The sequence below is a fragment of the Impatiens glandulifera genome, chromosome 1, assembly GCF_907164915.1.
Source record: "Impatiens glandulifera chromosome 1, dImpGla2.1, whole genome shotgun sequence".
Lineage (NCBI taxonomy): Eukaryota > Viridiplantae > Streptophyta > Magnoliopsida > Ericales > Balsaminaceae > Impatiens > Impatiens glandulifera.
In genome coordinates this window covers 147,972,635-147,997,247 of record NC_061862.1, presented here as the reverse complement: position 1 = coordinate 147,997,247, position 24,613 = coordinate 147,972,635, and the positions used below count along the sequence as shown (strand labels likewise).

General features: G+C 30.2%; 1 protein-coding gene and 1 non-coding gene across 2 annotated transcripts; one reads left to right on the top strand and one right to left on the bottom strand.

The window, feature by feature from the left end:
- Nucleotides 1–10,403: 10,403 nt before the first annotated feature.
- LOC124920073 (pyruvate decarboxylase 1-like) lies at nucleotides 10,404–12,405 on the top strand. The gene is made up of 4 exons (XM_047460474.1): nucleotides 10,404–10,892; nucleotides 10,974–11,137; nucleotides 11,211–11,861; nucleotides 11,927–12,405. The coding sequence occupies exons 1-4, from the start codon at nucleotides 10,404–10,406 to the stop codon at nucleotides 12,402–12,404; spliced, it is 1,782 nt and encodes a 593-aa protein (XP_047316430.1). The 3' UTR covers nucleotide 12,405.
- A 3,394-nt stretch (nucleotides 12,406–15,799) lies between these two features.
- On the bottom strand, nucleotides 15,800–15,871 carry TRNAE-UUC. Its single transcript has one exon. It is a non-coding gene; the product is annotated as a tRNA-Glu (tRNA).
- Nucleotides 15,872–24,613: the final 8,742 nt, after the last annotated feature.

Below are 24,613 nucleotides of genomic sequence, written 5' to 3'. Positions count from 1 at the left end.
TATATATATATAAATTTAATTGCTCCCATTGAAATAAAAACCAAAATATTATTTTTAAATTTTTTTAATAAATATTTATTATTTATTTTGATCTAGGAGCTTTGATGGGGATTATTTGATTTTTTCTACACATACTTTTATAGATATAAAAAAATTGTAGGTTATTTAGATTATTTGAATTGAATTATTGAAAAAAAATTGATATTTAAATTTGAAGTTTTATTAATTAAATAATTGAATATTTAAAACTATATTAAAGTTATAGAAGATTTTTTTTATAAACAAAAACTAGAATCAAACTAGCTTTGTAAATTTAAATGAAGTATTCCAACCTTGAAAAATCATAATTAAAAAGCAATTATAATTTTTCTACATTTGTATTTTACTTCAATTTTATAATTCTAGGGTCATTCTTTATTGATTTTCTCTACCACTTTCTAAAATATTTTAATGAATAATCAATCCATCATTAGTAAATGACGATACGAGGTCGTTCTCCATAACGATGGAATTGTCATCGAGCATTTAACTTGTCAAATTCTCACTATTAATTTACTCATTTGTTTGTGAGAAAGAGTAGGCAAACTAATATTTTTATCTTTTAATTGAATTTCATAACTCAGTATCAAATATTATAATATATGTCAATTCTAATTTTAAATATAAAAATATATTTAAAAAACACTTTACAATAAAGTCACAGTAAGAAATGGAGCCATAATTCTTACAAAATTAAAAAGTATTTAACAAACTAAAATAACATTATATATATATATATATATATATATATATATATATATATATATTATAAAAGACTCATTAATTATCTAGAAGTTGAATAAAAAGACAGTTAACTAACTACAAGTGGCAAATAGTAGTCAAGTAACGTTTTGCAATGATCTCCTATGAATTATATTCTTTTTATTTTTGTATTTTTATTTGAATTCTAATAAATGAATATTATAACTAATCTATATATGTATATAACAAACAATAATAATTAAACTCCCAATAAAGCTTACTTTTATTTTATTGTTCTTTTTTTTACAAATGATCCACTAACTTTATATAAAAAATTATTTCATTTTGTATTTTTTTTTTAAATGGTACTGGAATATTTTAGACCCGACTCTCACTCTCTCGACTAGACACTAAATTTTTTAAGGGTGTGTCTGTACGATATATCTTAATTTTTTATTCATATTTTATACTTTACCGAATATTTCGATATAGAAAAATTTATATATTTATCTTACCTTAATTTCAGTATATTTTAATTTCGGTACAGTATCAGTATTATACTTTTCATACCTAAAAAAACATAATAATTTAAACAAAAAAATTAATTTAATATAGTTACTGCATAAACATTATACAAATTAAAAAATTAAAGATATTTATCATTTTAAGCACTAAAAAACTACCTACCCAATTTATAAATTTTAAAATAATTATTTTGATTATTTTTAAATAAAAAAATCAAAATAATTAACCCCAAGTCCAAAGCCTAATTAAAAAGAATTAATTAGTATAATTATTATGATAATTAAAACCTAAATAATTAAGGATAATGACCAAATAAAATAAATAAAGTTATTTGGGATAAATGTTGTACTCATTTTATCACAAAATAATTTTAGAAATATCAAAGAGAATAAAATAAATATTTTAGGATAAAATGTGGTACCCATTTATCCCTAAAAATTATTTATTTAACCCAAAAATATAAAAAGATAAAATAAATTGGCAAAATATTTGTCATATTTATTTTAAATATTTTGTGTGTTTTAATGATTTAAAAATAAAGCCAAAAGGGTGAAAGGAAAATCAATTTCAAACGAACCCTTAAGGTTTTAAATAAAAAATAAAATTGCATTCAAGTGTAGCCGGAATTTGGGAGAATGGCTACAACTGAAACCGCATCCATCTAATGAGCGTTGAATATTCATCCAATGCTTGAGAGCAGCCCGCGTCGCCCATTGCAACAGAAAGAATGCGCGCCCACGCCGCACCAGATCAGTTAACTCCCTGTTAACTAAAACACAACAGAGCACTCGATCGCGGATAAAACGCAACAGAGCGCTAACAGAACACTCTGTGTTCGCCAAATACGCATGTAACCCCCACAACTCACGATCTCGATACCGAACTCATAACTTAGCACGCGCCACAATGAGGTGGACACATGACAATATGGGGGAAGACCACGGGCTGTAGGGTGGCTCGAGGTCCGATGCGTTTCAACCTTGGTTTGCGTGCTAGACATCTTTTAAAATGAAACATTTAGTTTTTAAAAGATTTTGAAAATACCTGAAATGGTAAGATATTAATTATGTAAAAATAATTAATCATTTGTTCAAATTTTAATAATATAGGAGCTAAATAACAATTTAACCATAACTCAATTTAAATCAATTAAACTTAACTAATTTAAAAGATTATTTAATTGAAAATCAGAGTCGCCAAGTGATTTTATGAAAACCCATAAAATGATACGTGTATAAACGTATTTATACAAGCGTTTCTGAAAAGGGTGGTTCGTTGTCTGTTTACGCTTGGAAAAAGGCTTTCGCGCTATGTCCTTCGCGCCCGCCTAATGAAGGGTTTCAAAAATTCTTCTAAAATAAACAACGTCTGGGTATTATAAATCCATTTATAACATTCATTACCTTTAATTAGTAGTTCAAGGGTCCTAAACAAGGATGATGTTAGATCATAAATAATTGTACAAAATTATTTAAAAAGGGGTGTGTACTGGTTGCGCTAGTATTTAGATTTAACAAAACCTAAAATATAGAGAAAAATGTTAGAATTTAAAAATAAATTCCAAATGGGGCCTTATCCAAAATATTGGTTTAGGAAATGTCTCGAAAATATATAAATATCATTTTTTAACCTTTCAAGATTATTTGAAAATGGGTTTAGGCTCCAAAATTACAAAAATAATTTTGGATTTGAAAAAGTGGAACCAAACATGCCTTAGGACTGGAGTCCTAAGGTCTGGGTTTTGTTTTGCCGATCTAGGCTCGGTCGGGCTTTGTCAAGACCGTGGTGGTCTAGACTAGGGCTCGAGTTATATGGGTCAAGGGATCAAAGAGCTCGGTTCTAGGCTTGGGAGGCTCAGACCCAAACTCAGACAGCTCGGTCGCAAACTTGGGAGGCTCAGTCCCAGGTCAAGTCTACAAGTCTAGGTGCTCGACCCTAGGGTTAGGTAGTTATCGGTCCTAGGTCTAAGGTTAGGGTTAGTTTTACCAGTCCTAGGTCTAAGAGGCTCGGTCCTAATCATTTGTCCTAGGGTAGATGTTCTCGGCCCTAGTCCATGGTCTTAGGATAAAGGCTCTCGGTCATAGGTTAAAATAAGGCTCGGTCATAGGTTAGAAAAATCGGTTTTAGGCTAAGGGGAGGACTCGGTCCTAAGTTAAAAAACTCGGTCGGACTCCACAGTCCTAGGCTTAAACCACCGGGGCTCGGTCCTTCCTCAAGAACACCGGTCCTAGTCCTCGATCGGAGCTGAAGAACACCAATCTTTGGTCAGAAAATTTGGTCTTGGGATTCTCGGTCCCAGGTCAATTTTCTTAGTCGGTTCCTCGTTCGCTGCCTAAGTTCCTCAGTTAGACTCATCTGTCGTCGACTAAGATCCTCGGTCGGATGTAGGAACGAGGTGTTCTTGATTTGGTCAAAATTTCATAAAGCTATAACTTTTGATTCAAATAATGAAATCATGACTTATATTATAAGCTACATTTAGTTCATATGATCATGAAGAACAAAAACTCTAACATAAATAACGATTTCATGATCTTTAAAAAGATCGATTTCAAAATACCATTTTTAAGTCAAAATTTGGGATTTTTTTTTTTAAATTAGGACATTTCATGATATGATTTTGTTCCATTAGCTTTGAAATGATAAATATAGTTGAACTTAACCAAAACAAGAATATTATTCAAACATTAAAACAAATTTTGAAAATTGAATCAAAATCCAAATTTTCCAAAAACACAATTTGATCAAACATGATCAAATCGATAAAACAGTTGCTTGGAAATCATTCTAACATGTTAACAAATATGTATAACAACTAATTGGAGCAAACAAATTCAAATTAAAACCAAGAACACAAAACTTTTAAAAGTCCAATTTTGAACTTAATTTGTAAAAATTTCAGTTTGATCTAACATGATCAAAATGTTGTTACAATTGCTTGGAATTCATCCTAACATGTTAACAAATATGTATAGCAACTAACTAGATAAAAAAAAAATCCATATTAAAACCAAGATTTTTAAAAAAAAAATCCAGTTTTCAAACTCAAATTTACGTAATTCTTGATTTAGGTTTATTTGATATGATCTCTTTCAGCAAAAAGTTCATACATGATATATATAATGATTCTAAACAAAGAAATCACATAATCAAGCTTAAAAACAGATCAAACCCAATCAAACCCGATAAGAGTATGAAAATTTGAACAAATTTTTTTATTACAAAATGAAATACAGAGTTTCTGGATTCATACCAATACTTGGAGAATACTCCTAGGAGGTGTTGGAAGCCATCTAAAATCCTGGATCGAAGTTGTGGTGACCGGAGAAGGTTTTGACAAAAACCAGTTCTTGGTTAACCTTCAAAACATTGATTCAGATCATTATACTGTGTAATTTTTTGCTATTCTTCGATGATTTGGTCTACAGACAATGGTGGAGTATTTATAGCAGGGATAGGTCGGTTGAGGAAAGATAATTCAGTCTAAATTACCCTCCGGTGAACTTATCTTTAAAGTTTTATCTAGCTCACCGACAGCCTTATCTAGGACATGATAAGGCTGGAGGATAAGGGGGCTTCATAGGCGAAGACGAGGGGAGCACGTGGCCGAAAAAATCAGCGGATTTGATCGCCTATAGAGGAAAAAACGCACCGACGACGATCGCGATTCCGACGACCACTGCATTCGATTGGAGACGATGAGTGAAATGACGCCGTTTCGGGTAACGGAACGTCGGGTTCCATTAGAGTTCCGTCTACGATCACATCATTTGACTAATGGGGTTTGTCAATCCCATTATTTGATCAAGTGTGGCATGCGCGTACTTGATCCATTCTAGCTGGCTGCGTGGGAGTGTTTAGGCTGTTGGATGAAGCCTAGGCGCTCATCTGATGGTCCAAGATCCTACTTATTTGTATTAAAAAGGTTATTAAATATCGATTTTAATTCAATTTTTTATGTATTTTCTTCACTAAAAATTTCACAATTTTTTTTCTAGAATCATAATAAAAGTTATGATCATATTTTATTTTTTGGGTAATTTTAGAAATTTTGGGGTATTTTATTTCATTGTTTTAAGTTATAAATTAAACATAATTCATGATTAAATCACAATTAAATATTTTTTACCCTTTCTTTGGTTTAGTTTGAGTAAAATAAATACAATATTTTATTCTCAAATTATTTTTGGAATTTTGAATAATTTTCTTAATTAGAGTTTAATTATCACAACAATTAGCCCTTAATTATGTTTTAATTTTTTTTGAGTTATTTTGAATATAAAAATTCAAAATATTATTTTAATATTATTAAAAATAATAATATTATTTGAAAATAGGGTAAGTCAAATTTTCATGCTTATAACACCCGAAACGACGTCGTTTCTCCTACCGTCGTTGTCTTTGTCGCGATCGCCGGAAGGATAAAAACAATAGCCATATTTGATTTTTCAAAGATGGAACTCAAGAGATAAGATATCAAGCCTCAAATCGGAATTTACAAAAAATCCACAATAAAGCTCAAGCTTTTAGATTTTTTCAAAAACTTCGTATAAGATCTTAAAGCTTGGATTCATGCATCCAAAAAGCTTCCTTAATGTCTAAAGAGTGTTCTGAACACTTGGTATGCTTCCAATTACCCTTTAATTCATACTTCAAGTTTAAAATTAATATTTTAATATTTTATTTTTCATAAGCATGTATGATATCTGGTGATATGAAAACAATTCCAGGATCATTTATGAGATTTATGTGAAAGACAAGATATCGAATAATCGAACTTAAACAAAAAACCCAAATTTGAATTTGGAAAAATTGAAAAATGGGTTTTTTTGTTCTTGGGCTAATCATCAATAATATCAGCTTAAAAAGCTTCCCAACATGTTTCTAATGACGTGCGACAAATATTTGGATCATGTTTAATCCATTCAGATCATGTTTGATCAAAATCAAAATTTTCAAATAAATAAAATTTTAAGTTCATGAATTGGTCTAAATAAACAACTAGTGTTCATGTTTTGGTACCAATCAATCATATGAAGGATAAGGAAGGTATTGGAAGACTCCTTACACTTCATTACAATTTTAAAATAAAAAACCCAATTTTTGGCTATAAACTCTTTTGAACAAATTAATCATCACTTTAGTCGAATGGTACCTTGGATGATGTTCTAATGTTTTGAGAGCTTTGTGAATCAACCCAAGCCATATGATAAAAGGATTAAAGCCTCCATCAAAATTACAAAACCTGTAATTTTTATGTTCTTGAGAACCAACAAGTCCGACCAGGACCGAGAAATTCGATCGATGATCTTTGGTCAGGATCGAGACGTCCGATCGATAAATTTTAGCCAGGATCAAGAGGTCCGACCGATGCTTTTTAGTTAGGACCGAGAGGCCCAACTGATGTTCTTCATCTAGGACCGAGAATTTAGACCTAAGACCGAAGAGTCTCGCACCCGAATGAGAACTCCCAAACCAAGGACCAATGACTTCCAATTAAGACCAAGGTGTCCGACCAAGAAGTCTCGCACTCATGACCGATGAATTCCACCTAGGACTGAAATGTCCGACTGAGAAGTCAACCCTATGATCGAGGAGTCTCGCACCCGACCGAGAACTCCCGAACCTAAGACTAAGACGTCCGATCGAGAAATCTAGGCAAGGACTAAGAGGCCTTAACACTCCGACTAAGGATCCTAAACCTGGATTGAGGGATTCTCGACCAAGATCGAGGGCTTTTTAGTCTCGATTGACAAAAACGAACCTAGGACCTAGGACACCGGTCCTAAGGCCTATTTAGTTCTAAATTTTCAAATTCCAAAATTATTTTTGTAATTTTGGAACCCCAAACCATTTTCTAAAAATCTGAAAAATTAGAAAATGATTTCAAAATATATTTGGGATATTTGTATAGAAAAATATTTTGACAAAGGTTTGTTTAAGATTTATTTTTAAACCATAATGCCTTTTAAACTAACGTTTTTCAAGTATTTTCATCCCTAGTCATCATCACCCATATGTACATGCATTTAAATAATTGTTGTTACAATTATTTAAATACGTAAAAATCTATGCATGTCTAGGACCAGAAGAATAATTTGTTATATAAAACGTTATACAACTGGTTTTCAAAAGGCAAGACTTTATAAAGTAGAGACCGTTTTTAAAACAGGTCCCGAGTATTATCAAACTTCGAACTAAAACGAATCTCTATTGAAAAATATGTTTGTACACGTACACATTTAATTAATTTTCAAAAATACTAATTAGCGACTCTGTTTCAAATAAATAATCTTTTAAATTAATTATTTTTAATTAATTTATACCCAGATTTTAAAAAATAAATAGTTTGATAATGAGTCAATGACAAATCTAAAGGTTATTTAAACTTTAACACCATATTAATTATTTTTATAATTAATTTCAAAAGTTATCAAAATTATTTAAAATCTTTTAAAATAATATTTTATTTAAAAAAGATCTCTGTCACGTAAACCAAGCTTGAAATCCTCAAACCTTGAGCTTCTCCGGGCCCAAAGAGTTTTTCTCGGGGTTACAATCATAAAATAAAATATTATTTTTAAAATCCAACATTTTTAAACACTAGAAAATGTTAAAAATTAAATTTAGTTATAAAATTAAAATTATCAAGAATAAACATAAGTATAGTCTTTAAGTTAGATTAAAATAGATACGAGAGAGGGAGATTCAAAACGCTCTTCAATCGTTTTTGTATTTGCATTTTTTTTTATATAAATGATAGAATAATTTATGTTAGATAATAATAATAAATATTAGTTAATTTAGACTTAATTAATAAAAAAATTATCACTCTTTTTAATTTGTTCATTTTCATTGAATAATTCAAGTTCATCACATGTAAGATCTTTTCCTAAGTTGAATTCATCTTCTTTTAGTCAATCATTTGTGCACACTACCTCCACCATTTAAGACTCAAATTTCTTCTAAAAATATCAACTATCCTTTTAGCCAAGCTAAAAGCATACTCACTAGCCGTTGAGGATGAGATTGCAAAAATATCATTGAGAATAATTGAAAGAATTGGATACTTAGTTTCACTCATTTCCACCGCTCCAAGAGATTGAAAGTTTGGTTGATTTTTTTTTCATTTTTATCGTCAAAAGATGACATATAATTATATTTTGATTTGATTTAAAATAAATATGTTTCTATAATTATATTAATATTACATTTATTTATTTCCTTATAAGTACTATATATATTAATTTATAACTAATATTTCGATATTTCAGTATATCTCGATATATCAAAATTTTAAAAATTTCATACCTTTACCGTACAAATAATTTGGATATTGATAGCATACCTTATTTTTTTTCGGGATACCATAAAATTGATATTTTTAATATATTACAGTACATTATTTTCAAGTTTTTCATCTTTATAATTCTCGTGTGTTCTGAAGGTTTGTTTGATATAAATTGTTTAAATAATTTTTTAGATATTATTTTAAAAATCAAACATGTGACTTTTGATATCTTAGATGACTATTTTCACTTAGGCACTTTTGTAGGTATAAACACTATCATAATTTAATAATCATCAATTAATTAATCTAAATATTAAAATACATTTTACTTTAATTTTTTTTTTAAATCTATTATATAAATTTATTCAAAATATTCACTTTTTAAAATATAAAGAGTGGAGAGGAATACATTAATTAATTATTATTATTATTTGGTGAGAAAAAGAGTATAATTGTTAAAAACAATTAATGAATAAGATTTTATGAGCAAAATTGATTAATTGATAATCAACTCTTTACCAAAATTTACAAATTTTTATCCTATTTAATCATAACTAGTTATCTCTCATTTCAATTATATTTTCTTTATAATTGATAGCAGAGCCAACAATAAGTAAGTCCAGGGCCAACAATAGGTAAACCCTAAACCCAAAAAACCATCGAGCTTGCGCAACTATTTAATAAAAACTTAAAATAATTAGTTAAATTTATTATATATTTAAACAAAATATGATCCTACGTTCAAATCTTACTAAAAAATAATATATACTTTTTTTTATTTTTAAACTGAACTTATGGCAGAAAACAAAAGTAATTTCACATTTTTGAACTAGGGAGCAGGAGCAACTTAAAATTCGGGCTTATTTTTGGTAGCTAGGATAATATTTTGTTTATTGTTGGTTTTAGTTTTTTAAATTTAAAAAATTTATTAAATACAAACATAAATTAATTTCATTTTTTTTTGCATTAAAATATATTTGTTAGAATATTTTCTAATTTTATTTTAGAAAGAAACAATATTATTAACTCCTATCAAAATTCATATGAACAGACATAATAGTCAAATCAAGATTAAAAATCATCTTTCTTTTTTTTTTCTTTAAAATTATTTTTTATTTTTTATTTTTGTCCTAAATGATAATTTGGAACTGAATCTTGAATTATTTTTTATAAGAGGATATACCAATTTTAAATTGGACCGTATAAAGCTTAAACTATTAAAATCGGAGTGATTTGCAATTATTCTTAAATGAATAAAATATTTTTTATCTTATTTTAACGTATTATTTTTATTTTTTTAATTAATTTATTACATTTTAAATTAAAAATGTTTTAAACGTATTTTTTAAAATTAAATATTATTTTTGAGATTTACGTAATTTAATTTGTCGAAATTAGTTTGTTAACTAAAAAGTGTGTAATATGATGAAAAATTTGATAAAATTTAAATAAATATAAATTTTGTTGATTTAATAAGAAAATCTTAAATAATTAAAATTTTGATAATATACTTGCTACACAATTTAAAATAAAAAAGTCATAATTTATAAAACTGATCCAAGTTAGTTCAAATAACAGTTAGACAATTATTTTTATTTATTTTTAATAAAAACACATTAAAGATTTAAGTAGAGCAATAATATACTTAATGTTGATTTGCAATAATATTTGAATTCACATATTTTTAAATAAGGTTCGGTTTAAAACAAATGATAACCGCCATTTTTGCTAACTGATTTGTGGCCGTCCCCAGTTTGGCCATTGAGTATAAATTCCAACTCTACTTCACAGCCATATTCTAAACTACAAACCACACTTTCTTCATCTTCTTCTTTCTACACCGGCAATGGATACCATGATCGGATCGATACCCAACAACGGAAACGTCTCCACAATCCATAACTTAACTCCCAGCACCTTCTTTAACCAAGCCGAAGCCACGCTAGGCCACCACCTAGCTCGCCGTCTAGTTCAGATTGGCGTCAATGATGTCTTTTCAGTTCCCGGAGACTTCAACTTGACTCTCCTCGACCACTTAATCGCTGAGCCTGGCCTCAATCTTGTCGGCTGCTGTAACGAACTCAACGCCGGCTACGCCGCCGACGGGTACGCTCGTTCCCGTGGCGTCGGTGCTTGTGTCGTCACTTTCACAGTTGGTGGTCTCAGTGTCATCAACGCCATTGCTGGAGCATATAGCGAGAATCTTCCTGTTATTTGTATAGTGGGTGGCCCTAATTCAAATGATTATGGCACAAACAGAATTTTGCATCACACTATAGGGATATCCGATTTTAATCAAGAACTTCGTTGCTTTCAAACTGTGACTTGTAACCAGGTAATCTCTTGATCTTTATATCCTTTATGCTATTCCTGAAACGATTTTTCTTGAGATGTTTATGAATTTTGTTTAATTTAGGCTGTGGTGAATAACTTAGAGGATGCTCATGAATTAATCGATACTGCTATAGCAACTGCTCTGAAAGAAAGCAAGCCTGTTTATATAAGCATTAGCTGTAATCTGCCAGCAATACCACATCCAACATTTAGCCGCGAACCGGTTCCATTTAGTATAGCTCCTCGGTATGACTGATTGTAGTTTTGTAGATTTAATTTCGGAAACGATTTGATTTTGAATTTGGGGTTTTTGGTGTAGATTGAGCAACCACATGGGTCTGGAGGCTGCGGTAGAAGCTGCAGCAGAGTTCTTGAACAAATCAGTGAAGCCAGTTTTGGTGGGTGGTCCGAAACTTAGAGTTGCCAAGGCTAGCCAGTCGTTTTTGGAATTGGCTAACGCATCTGGCTATGCGGTTTCTATAATGCCGTCTGCCAAAGGGTTAGTCCCTGAGAACCATCCTCACTTCATTGGAACTTACTGGGGTGCAGTTAGCACATCATTCTGTGCAGAAATGGTTGAATCTGCAGATGCATATCTTTTTGCTGGTCCCATTTTCAACGATTACAGCTCTGTTGGGTATTCTCTCCTTGTGATGAAGGAAAAAGCTATCATAGTTCATCCTGATCGTGTTTTGATATCGAATGGCCCTTCATTTGGATGCATACTGATGAAAGACTTCCTACAAGCTCTGGGGAAGCGTCTGAAACACAACAGCACAACATATGATAACTATAACAGGATCTATGTTCCAGAAGGACATCCACTTAAATGTGAGGCTAATGAGTCCTTGAGGGTTAATGTCCTGTTCCAGCATATTCAGAAAATGTTGTCTGCTAACACTGCTGTGATTGCTGAAACTGGTGATTCTTGGTTTAACTGCCAGAAGCTAAAGTTGCCTGAAGGATGCGGGTAAGTTAGAATGAGAATTTCTTTGGCTTTAACAATGTATGAATCTTAAGAATTGGGTTTTGCAGATATGAATTCCAGATGCAATACGGGTCGATTGGGTGGTCAGTTGGTGCAACTCTTGGATATGCTCAAGCTGCTAGAGATAAACGTGTGATTGCCTGCATAGGTGATGGAAGCTTTCAAGTGACTGCACAAGATATCTCAACAATGTTGAGATGTGAACAGAAAACGATAATATTTTTGATAAACAATGGTGGGTACACAATTGAAGTAGAGATCCATGATGGACCATATAATGTGATAAAGAATTGGAACTACTGTGGTCTGGTTGATGCGATCCATAATGGTGAAGGGAAATGCTGGACAACGAAGGTGCGATATGAGGAGGAGCTAATAGAAGCAATTGAGATAGCCACGGGAGAAAATAAGGATTGTTTGTGCTTCATAGAGGTAATAGTTCACAAAGATGACACAAGCAAAGAACTGCTTGAATGGGGCTCAAGGGTCTCTGCAGCCAACAGCCGACCACCAAATCCTCGTTAAAATTAATAATATCTATTTCTCAACTTTACAAATTAAAACAGATAATATTAATAATAAATTAATAATTTATATACAAAAATAAATAAATAAATTAAACATAATAAAATTACACTACTCGATATGTAATTTTTATTTTAATGATTGTCCACAATTATTTATATTTGACATGTAACTTCTCGATTGAAAAAAATTGAAAGTGTTTGTTTTAACTATGTAAGAGAAAATAAATAATAAAATTTTAATTGTTTTTTTTATAACTAATTTAGCAACATAAATATATTATACATAAAGTCTATAAATTAATAATGTTCGAAACCGATATATTTTATTAATTAAACGATATTTTATTATATCGATAAATTAATAATTTATTAATTTAAAAAAGTTTACGTATGACCTTTAAATTTATTAGATAGAGATACAAAATAAATTATAAAAATAAGTTTTAAGGCACATTCATTTACATTCACAAATTAATTGAATTTATTAAGTTTATTATTTTTGAATAAGTTAAATGTTAGTTTATGGTACTAAAAAGTTTATAGGACTAACGAAGTGCATTAAATATGTTTAAAAATTGATCACTATAAATTGTCTATTGAAATATATATATATAATAATGCTTAATTTTGAAAATGTCCGGATTGCTGGGTGATCGAGAGCTGTGGTTAATTTGGATATATATGTGAGAGTAAATAGATATTTGGGTCGGATTGTGGATTGACCCGCCCATAAACTTAAAACGGTTAAAAATAAAATAAAAAATGCTATAAGTATGGTTTGAACTCGCAATCTAACAAAACAAGTACAACTCTTTAACCAACTAAACTACTAACATTTTATATTTTAAATTCAACACCAAATTTGATGAACGCAGAACGTTGTAACAATATATTTTTATCCGTGTGCATCGCACGGGGATCTTCCTAATTTTTTATATCACATAAATTTTGACTCATAAACTAAAAGTTGTTCAAAAATCAACCATGGCCAATCAACAACAAAAAATGTTATGTGTGTATAGGAGAGACAATGCTCAACTCTTAAGTGCAATGAGAATATTTAAAGATAAACTTAATATAGATTTGAAGTAAAAAAAAGTGACTTATAGATTATTTTTTACTAGACAATCTTAGATATTAGAATTTTTTAATAATTAATAATTTATAGTTTTGTTGAAACCAATATATATATATTGAAATATAAAAAAATTATTATCTTATTATTTTATCGATTGTGGTCCAATTTTGTACTGATCTCAAGTTCGGACCGAACAGATAATTGATTTTATTGAAGTTATTAATTTGTCAGTATTAAATTATAGAGGATTTATTGTATATATTGCACTTTTATATATATATATATTTTGTAATTATTTTGTAACTTATTTTGCAACCTAAATATATAGAAAAATGTGTAACTTATTTCGCAACATAGTAATAAAATTTAAATTGTAAAATTACTTGCAAATCAATAACATAAAAGGTAAAAAAAATTTGAGCTCTTGAATAAAAACAATATACATCACATGCTTTTTAAATTATTTTACAATTCGTTTGTCAACATAATATTACATAAAGTTATAAAATAAGTTAGAAGGTGGTTTAGTATATTGCAAACTTGAACCCTAATAAATGGCGAACCTAAAACTATCATTCTCTTCACCTAATACAATTTAATACTATTAAAAAAAAACATATTGTTAATACAATACATGTCAACCATAATATAAATTAAATGTCTATTCATAAATTGCAATTAAAACATTTCATTAGATGAGTTATTCGATTCTTCATCATTTTATATGAATACTTCATCATCATATTCACTTTCTCCTGTAATGTTACTATCTTCAAACTCATCATATTCACTTTCTCCCATTGTGTTATAATCATCGAGATCATCAATTTGACCATTATGATCACACATATTAACTCTTGATTCGAATTTACATGTAATATGTTTCAAATTTAGGACAATTTAAAAGAATGTATGTAATCAACTAACTCTTCTAGACTATTTAAGTATCTTTTAGTTGTCGCCCACTAGAACGTCTAAGGTAATTAAAATCATAAATTGGAGGTTCGAAATGGTTGTTGTTCCTTTGTGATTGTGTTCATTTGCATTGCACATTAGATTCAAAATAATACGAAGCAAATGTCGAAATTTACTTTAGAAGATATGCATTTAAATGAATTTTTCAATTTTAACTTTATTTGTTACCTTTTGTTTTACATTTTTCAAACCAATGAATAGTTCAACATTGACATGTATATATTAATCAAAAATATTACTATTACAAATAAAAATTTTAAGATATATATAGAAGTACATACTTCTCAAAAGAATACATCCATCAGAGAAATTGACATGATACCTAGTATTAGAATAACCAATTGATGCGATTTAAGGAGTATATGACTACTAATGCTCAATAATTTTATTTTAGGGTTTGGATTCAAATTTAAACAGAATCAAGAATCAAGTTCTCCATTTGTTGTATAAGATGTGATAATGTTTAAAACGAGAACATAACTATATTTATATAGTTTGATTATAAAGAAAATGATATATGAAGAGTATATAGAAATTATTTGTATTTTTATTTGGATGAAGAAGAAATTAAAATGAATGGATAAAAGAGATGGTTTTAAAGTTGAATATTGGTTGATTAAAGTTAGTAAGGTGATTAATGACTGAATATTGCAACTCCAATATATTTCAATTTTAAAGTTGCAAACAAATTTTAACTTTGTGCTAAATATGTTAAGTTAAAACATTACTTGCTCATTATTTATTTGAGTTACAAAATATGTTCTAAATTATTAGAATGATTTTATATTCAAGAGCTCAAATTTTTTTCCACTTTTTTATTTATTTATTTAAATTTCAATTTATGTGGGAACATAATTTTAATATAGAGTTGAAAACTAAGTTGAAAATTTGCAATGTACTCTTTACTTTAAACATTCATATCTCTAAATAAAGTTGGTGGTTGCGAAACATCTCTCTAAAACTCTAAATTTGTACATCTCTTTTTCTCTACGACAATAAAAGTCGGCACTCCCAATAGGAGGTTATACGCTAAGGAGAGTTTTTTTTTTCAAGTTATGATTAGGTCTTTTTGGATGAATGATTGATCATATTTACTCACAAGAGAAAATGTAATATAACTCATTTATAAAATATTTCAGTTGGAGACTCTTAATTTGCAATAGTTTCATTGTAGCTTATTCTCCAATACCAATAAAAATAAGAAAAAATTCCGATGTCGAGAATCGAACCCGGGTCCCTAATACCAATAAAAATAAGAAAAAATTCCGATGCCGGGAATCGAACCTGGGTCCCCCTGGGAAAGCAGCTTATTCTCCAATACCAATAAAATAAGAAAAAAATTCCGATGCCGGGAATCGAACCCGGGTCCCCTGGGTGAAAGCCAGATATCCTAACCGCTGGACGACATCGGATTTTATGATTTTAAATTGTTATTGTAATATCTTATATTACATAAATACTAATCTAAAAAAATATTAGACAACAATTGGACATTGAATATCATAATCATATAGACTCATAGTCGACAACATCTACTCTTATGATTGTGAGACACTAAACTATCATATTTTATAAACTCTAATCATATGAATATTCCAAGACTATTATCTTTTTTATTTATATATTTAATTAAAAGAGAAGATGTGTTTTTAATTTGACAAAGATAACTCAATATACTATTTATGATTATAAAATGAGTCAAAATATAATATTTCACGGGTTCCGGGAAATCAAACACAAGTCTTGAAGTGAAAGCCAAATATCTTAACTGAGGTATAAAATCCAATTTTTAATATTGTGAAATGGTTATGTAGGGTCTTATATTAAATAAACGTTAATATAAAAAAAATATATATATAAAAAATAATGATGGTGATGTGTAATATAGCCTTTTTATAACATAAATTATATTCATAATTTTCTTTATTTTTACATAAAAGAACAATGTTGTTAATTTTATAAAATGACCTAAATTATTATTAGTTGAACATAAGAGTGATTCAAAACAATAAACAACCTGAACCAATCAATTTCATGTTTAAGTTGTAATTTTGATTTTTTTTTTTTTTTTAGTAATATCGTTGGGTATTTTCCCTCACAAAAATGTTGAGAATGTTTGACATGAAATATTGAAATATTTAGTTCTATTTAGAAGTTTATAGTTATATATAAATGATAAAACTCCAACAATAATCTACAAAAAAAAAAAATAACCATTAAAACTTATAATTTGAAAAAAAAAAATTATTCTACAAAAAATTATACAATATAAAATAACACAAATGTGGTGACAATAGTGTATATGATTTCAAACTTGAACATGCGTTTTTTAAAATTTAGTCATAATTTTTAAATTAGGTTCAAAAGGGCATTTTGTAGAGACCATATTTTACCCCTATTTATAATTAAAATTTAGCAGATTTTTTAAATAAAAATGGTACAAATAAATTAAATAGATTTAGTGGATTTAAAAATGTTTTTTTTTATCTATTTAATTATTGTTTGCCCTTCTTTTACAGATGATTTTTTATTTGTACATACCAAACAGCAAGGCACCAGACCCCAAACGCAGGAAATCAAACAGGGCCCAAGCATAGATGCCTAAACCCAAATAAGCAAACCATACAACCCTTTTTCCGTTTCTTCTCCAGACTCCAACACCTTTCTCTCTCCCCGACTCCCTACATCACAACCCACATATTCCCCATTTGAAAGAACTTGATCTTCTAATTTGTTGGACAAATCATTAGAAATTCTGTTTTAGTTTGATCTAATGGTTGGTCGCATTCTTCTCGCTGATCTGTTTGGGACCACAACGAAGACTAACGTGTAAATCAGCCGAGTTTCGAACAGTAGAGCTCCACTCAATCGCGAGCACTTTTACGTTCAATCCCTAAATCACTTTGCCAAGGCTAATTTTTAGTAGTTAGAATTCGATCTTGTAACTTCTTCCTAATTGATACTCGATAAAAAAAAATTCGCACTTCATCCACCGTACCCATTTTAAAAACCGTCTCTACTTATAAATTTCGTTTTTAAAAATCGATCGTATCATTTTTTTTACTATTATTCTTTCGGTCCTAAGCATGCATAACGTTTGTGCGTTATTTAAAATATTTTAACAATAATATTTAAAATGCTAGTACATGTTGCTGATACCGTTGACTTAGGAGAAATACCTGAAGAACATCAGTCATTTTTAAAGATATTAGGTTTTAAACATAAATCTCAAACAAATTTTATCGAACTATTTTGTGGAAATATCCCAAAAATATTTTAAAAGCATTTTTTTTATTTTCTTAGATTTTAAAAAATGATTTAAAATCCCAAAATTACAAAAATAATTTTGGATTTTGAAAAGTTGAACCAAGTAGACCTTAAGACCGGAGTCCTAGGCCTTGGGTTCGTTTTTGTGGGTCAGGGTCTAAAAACCCTTAGTTCAAGTTAAGGAGCCTCTCGGTTGAGGCTCGAGATCTTTAGTCGGAGTGCCGAAATCCCTTGATCTAGGTGTTAAGGATCATCGGTCCTTGGATATGATCCTCGGTCTAGGTGTACAAACTCACCAATTTTGGTCTAGCTTTGGGCTAAGTTAAACGGTCTTAGGTTCAGGAATCCTCGATCCTAGTTAGACCTCTTGGTCTTGGATGTAAAAATCCTCGTTTGGAACTCTCGGTTCTAACTCAAAAATATCGGTCAGACCTCTCGGTCCTATCTGATTTCTCGGTCCTAGGTCTCGTTCTGGACCGATGATTGTCGCTCAAACCTCTCGGTCCTCAAAACATAAAAGTGTAAGTTTTGTAATTTTGTTTTTTTATCTTGGATTCTTTGATACAAGGGCTTGGGTAGCTTCACAAAACTCCCAGAAATATGTAGATCATCATCTCAATGTATCAATCAACTAGGATGATGATCAAATTGTTTAAAACAATTTGTGATCCAAAATTACATTTTTGATTTTAAAGTTGTTTTGAGGAGAAAAGAGTTATCCAATAACTTCCTTATATCTCATATACTTGATTGGTACCAAAACAAGAACACAGACTGTTCGTTTTGACCAAATCAGGAACTCAAAATTTCAATTCTTTTTTTTTATTTTGATCAAAAATGATTGGGATGGATCAAATATGATCCAAACAGCTGCCCAACATAATTACAATCATGTTGAGAAGTTTTATGGGATGTGATTTAAGAGAATTACCCAAAACAACAAATACGTTTTTTTTTTTATTTTTAAAATTTAAATTTGGGTTTTTTCGGTTTTGGATTGATTGATTGTTTCTAACCTATCTAAAAAATTCATAAATCATCTAAGGATGAATTTCCAACCATAAAACACCATAAACATTAATCATACAAGTTTATACAATTTGAAATATATAATTTCACATTCAAACTGTAAATATGAATTAGAGGGTGATTGGAACCTTACCAATGATTGTAGAACACTCATTGATCATTAGAGCATCCCTATCGGTGGGTGGAAATCTGATGTGGAGACAAATTGTACATGGGTAAATGAATGAGAGTATGGGTATAATTGTGGAGAGAGAAATGAGAGGGGCAAATATTTACTACCGTACAAATGAAAAAAAGTAAGCCAAAAAGTGGTCTCCCACCTGACATGTTGTTTATTTTTTGATTAAAAATGTAAAATTGCTGCTTTTTAATTTTTTTTAATTGATAAAATGTGGATCTCTTTTATTTGAAAAAAATAACCGTTTCTTTCATCAATTGAAAATATGACCGTTTTATTACAGTTTTTTTATACATATGATGAGTTTTTTTAATTTAAATATATAAATATTAGTTTTATTATTTAAACAAATTAATATAATTAAAAATGAAACAAGATTTACTTGAATTATTTAATTAAAAAATATTGTATGAATTAGATGATGTGGATGGTAGAACCCTAAAATAGTAACAATTGTACCTGAAATGGTTGGGGAATAGAGGTATAAATTGATAGGTATAATTTACTTTTGATGTGGCAGCTAATGTGACACATATTTTTACATGTGTATGAGTATAGGGATGGAGATGCTCTTAGGAAAACATTTGGGATGCTTAGATTCAAGCTTTAAGGTCTTATACGAAATTTTCAAAAAATTAGAAACTTTTAGCTTTAATGACGGATTTTCAAAAACTTTTTATTAAAAGCTTGAGATGTTCTCCCTTGCCCTCAAAATGACTTAGGGGATGTATTTATAGCATACTAATTCGGTGGAGGTTTCAAGTGGACTAAATCAGCCAAAAGTCATTAATAGCATTTTGCCTATTATTGAGTCAACTTGGAGAAATATGGATGAATCATCCCTATTGATGTAGAAGAAATAATCATTGTGATATGGTGACCATTTCAATCTTCAAATTAGTCAAAATGGTTGACTATAGGCTAAGTTCTAAATTGGAAAAATTAAAGACGAGTCTTTGATCTTATCTCTTGGTGTCACGATCGAAGACCAAAACAACGTCGTTTTGTGCACGTTTAGCGTTCCGTCGGCGATTCATCAAGGTGTCATTGCGTCTGGGCATTCGGTTAGCAATCTGGCTAACGGGCGTTAGTCAATCCGATGCAATGTGCGCGCGTGATTCCTCGGTTATAACGGGGTACGCGGCCTGCTCCTAGGCGTGGGATGAGAATCTGATACTAATCGAACGAACGCAGTTTCAGCTATAGTCATCTCACAGGATTTCGACTACACCCGATTACGATTTTATTTTTATTTTAAAACCTTAAGGGTTTATTTGAAATTGATTTTTCTTTCACCTTTTGACTTTAATTTTGATCTTTTTAAATACACAAAATATTAAAATAAATATGGAAAATATTTTACTAATTCATTTTTTTTATATTTTTAGGGTTAAATAAATAATTTTGGGTTATTAAATTGGTACCTCATTTCATCCTAAATTATTTACTTTAATTTATGATTTAAAAAAAAAATATTGTAAGATAAATGAGTACAAAATTTACCCCAAGTATTTTTTTTTATATTTTGACCATTTTTCTTAATTAATTAGGCTTTAACTATCACAATAATTAGTTTAATTAATTGTTTTAATTGGTTTTTAGTCATGGGGTTAATTATTTTGATTTTATTTATTTAAAAATAAATCAAAATAATTATTTTATTTCTATAAATTGGTGTGTATATTTTTAATGCTTATAGAGTGTCTTTCTCGAATTGAGTTTGAATACAACAAACTGATTTTGAAAATATTGATTTGATTATGACATCTAACACTAGGTTATCTAGTCAAATTTATAACGAGGGATTTAGAAAGATAGAACCTGTAGCGTGCTGATTGTTGGAGTGACCTAGTGATGTTGTGTATAGCAGTTCGTCGAAGTGCTTCCAAACGTTGTTGTGGGGATCTTTCTTTGATGATTATCCTAACAAGGAAAACTTTTGGGAATCCTGTTTAACAAAACATAACAAATTACCCATAAAATCCACAGGATAATGATAATCATAGGTGTTGAAACATCAATTCCAATCTAGCATGAATATCAACAGATTATTCATGTTTAGTCATATATAAATGGCTAAGGTTATTGCCATGATATATGTATGGGACATGAAAGAGATGGTAACAATCTTTCCGTGAAGGTAACAATCTTTCCGTGAAGGTTGCTCACATGAAGAGATGGTAACAATCTTTCTGTGAAGGTCGCTCACATGTGAGATTGAAGATGATCATGTATAAATGATTGTGGTGCTATTAACAGATAGACTTTCGTTAATTAGAAAAAGAAGAGATATTGAAAATATGATTTTATCGGCGTACCTATTGAGTGATAGGATTTTCTTGAGTACCTTATCAAGAGATATGGTTTGGTTACCTATCGAGTGACATGGTTTTGTTTGAGGACCTATCGAGGGATAGGGTTTTGAAGTACCTACTCGAGTGATAGGGTTGTTGTACCTATTGGATGATATGGCGTTGGTCGGATCATGTACGAATGATCGATGTGCTTGTTGACATATAAGGCTCGACATTTTTGTGAATTGAGAAATATACCTATTGATGAATATGATTTTGACTAGAGTACCTATCAAGATATTGGGTTTTTGTTTGAGATATTTAGTCACAATGATGTTGGGAGAGATGATACATATCGAGATATATGATTTTAGCGGAGTCGTATATAAACGATGTCTCGACCTATTGACAAATAGGGTTTTCAAACGAAATTGTCTACGAACAATTAGCGCACCTATATACAGATAGAGTTTCTAACGGAATTTTATACAAATAATGTCTCAACTTATCGACATATATGGTTTTTAGACAGAATTGTGTACGAACGATTAGCGCACTTATCAATAGATATGTTTTCTAACAGAACAATATACAAATGATGTCTCGATCTATCGATAGATAGAGTTTTCATACGGAATCTTGTACGAACGATTAACGCACATATCAACATATAAGGTTTCTAATAGAATCATATACAAATGATGTCTCGATCTATCGACATATAGGATTTTTAGATTGAATTGTGTACGAACGATTAGCGCACCTATCAACATATAGGGTTTCTAATGGAACCATATACAAATGATGTCTCGACCAATCAATAGATAGGGTTTTCAGAAGAAATTGCGTACGAATGATTAACGCACCTATCAACATATAGGGCTTCTAAAGAAATCATATACAAATGATGTCTTGACCTATTGGCAAATAGGATTTAGTCACAGAGTCGTGTACAACGACATGTCAATTATTAAAAAAATAGGATTTAGACACGGAGTCGTGTACGAACGACATATCGACTTATTAACAAATAGGATTTCCATTGGATCATGTACGTATGATCTCAATTCCTTGTCAACAAATAAGATTGTTAACGGACCATCTTACAAATGATCTTTATGCTTGTTAACAGACAAGGCTTACAACGGAATTGTGTACAGACGATTTCTCGTACTTATTGATAGATAGGGTTTGGAGTACCTAACTACAATTAGGGTTTAAAATGAGATAGTGTATAAACAATCTCACATACCTATCAACATGATGGATTTAGATACTTAACTACAATTAGGGTATAAATGGGGTCGTGTACGAACGATCTCACATATCTATCGACAGATAGGGTTTGTGATACCTAACTACAATTAGGGTTTTTAGCGGAATCATATAAAAACGCTCTATCGCACCTATCAACAGATAGAGTTTTGGATACCTAACAACAATAAGGCTTTAAACGGGACCGTGTACGAATGATCTCGTGTACCTATTAACATACATGGTTTATATATTTAATTATAATTAGGTTTTAAACAGGATCGTGTATGAGCTATCTCGCGTACCTATCAACCGATAAAGTTTAGATACCTAATTAAAATTAAGATTTTTAGCAGAATCGTATAAAAATGATCTATCACACTTATCAACATATAAGGTTTTGGATACCTGACAAAAATTAAGGTTTACATGGGATCGTGTATGAACGATCTCACGTACTTATCGATAGATAGGGTTTAGGATACCTAACTACAATTAGGGTTTTTAGCAGAATCGTATAAAAACGATCTATCGCACCTATCAACATATAGAGTTTTGGATACCTAACAACATCTAGGGTTTAAACGGGATTGTGTACGGATGATCTCATGTACATATCGATAGATAGAGTTTGGGATACGTAACTACAATTAGGGTTTTTAGCGGAATCTTATAAAAATGATCTATCGCACCTATCAATAGATAAGGTTTTGGATATCTAACAATAATTAGGGTTTAAACAGGATTGTGTACGAACAATTTTACGTACATATCGACAGATAGGGTTTGGGATACCTAATTACAATTAAAGATTTTATCGGAATCATATAAAAATAATATATCTCATCTATCAACATATATGGTTTAAACGGTATCGTGTACGAACGATCTCGTGCCAATCGACAAATAGGGTTTAGGATACCTAACTATAATCATGGTTTTAAGGGAATCATATAAAAACAATCTATCGCACCTATCAACATATAGGGTTTGGAGACTTGATTTTGCTTATTTTCTTTTGCATAATAGGTCACAGCTCTATGCCCTTTAACATAATATTTCAACAGAATCCTTATTTCCATTTCTTTTTCCAAAATGACCTTCGCTAGTTTTAAAATCACTCGACGTTTTTAAGGTCTTATTTAAGGATAGATGACTCATGTTTTTGGATAAAGGAACACATTTTTTTGTTCCACCAGTTCCTATCCTGGTTTATCTATTTTCTTTTTTGAGATTGGAATGAATCTCGATCCTTTGGAATGAATCATGAAGTTTTCGAATTCGAAACGTATTCGGGGCTAGGCTTTGAACATTTTTTCCGTCCTTTGTGATTATTTTACATTCATCAAGGAATAAGATTTATATTTTCAACTTTCGAGATATTAGTTATAAATTCGATCTCGTGTACAAATGATTATCCATAATCATAATCCTCGAGGAAGATAATCAAAACTCCAACATTTTGACAAAAGAGTGCAACTTATTTTTGGTTGATCGGCCATAAACCACATTTCTTGAAAGTTCAACTTATCACAAAAACATTTAGAAGAGGTTTAATAACTTTCTATTTTCGGTTTTCGTATGCCCTCTCTTTTTTTTTCATGGATCGCGAGTATATTTGGTAGAATTGGTACGTCATTTCCCTTGCCGTAGCAATTAAGACTAGAGTCTGAGTAGGCAAATGATGGTGATTTCAATACCTCAACCACATGAGCCATTTTTTTCATTCTTGTGGTGTATGTGGTAGAATATGTATATTCTACCATTATCGTAGCAATCATGACTAAAGTCTGAGTGAGCATGAATGGTGATTTCAATATCTCAACCAACACATGAACATTATTCAATTGTTTTAGAGTCGGGGTTTATTTCGGTTCTCTTTTTCGCATTTTCTTTTTTTTTTGGTTTTTTCTTCCCGAAGCATGAGTCTTAAACCTCTCATTTTTTAACAAAAGTAACGTTAAGGTGTCCTTTCTCAATTTGGGGCTCTGGGCTTGCTTTTATGGGGTTTATTCATGTTCTTTATTTTTCAAAAACCTTTGAGGGAGGGCTACTCTTAGGATAATCGTCTACAAATGAAAAAAGAGCTTGTGACCGATATCTCTTGAATCAGGATTATTGTGAAATTCTCA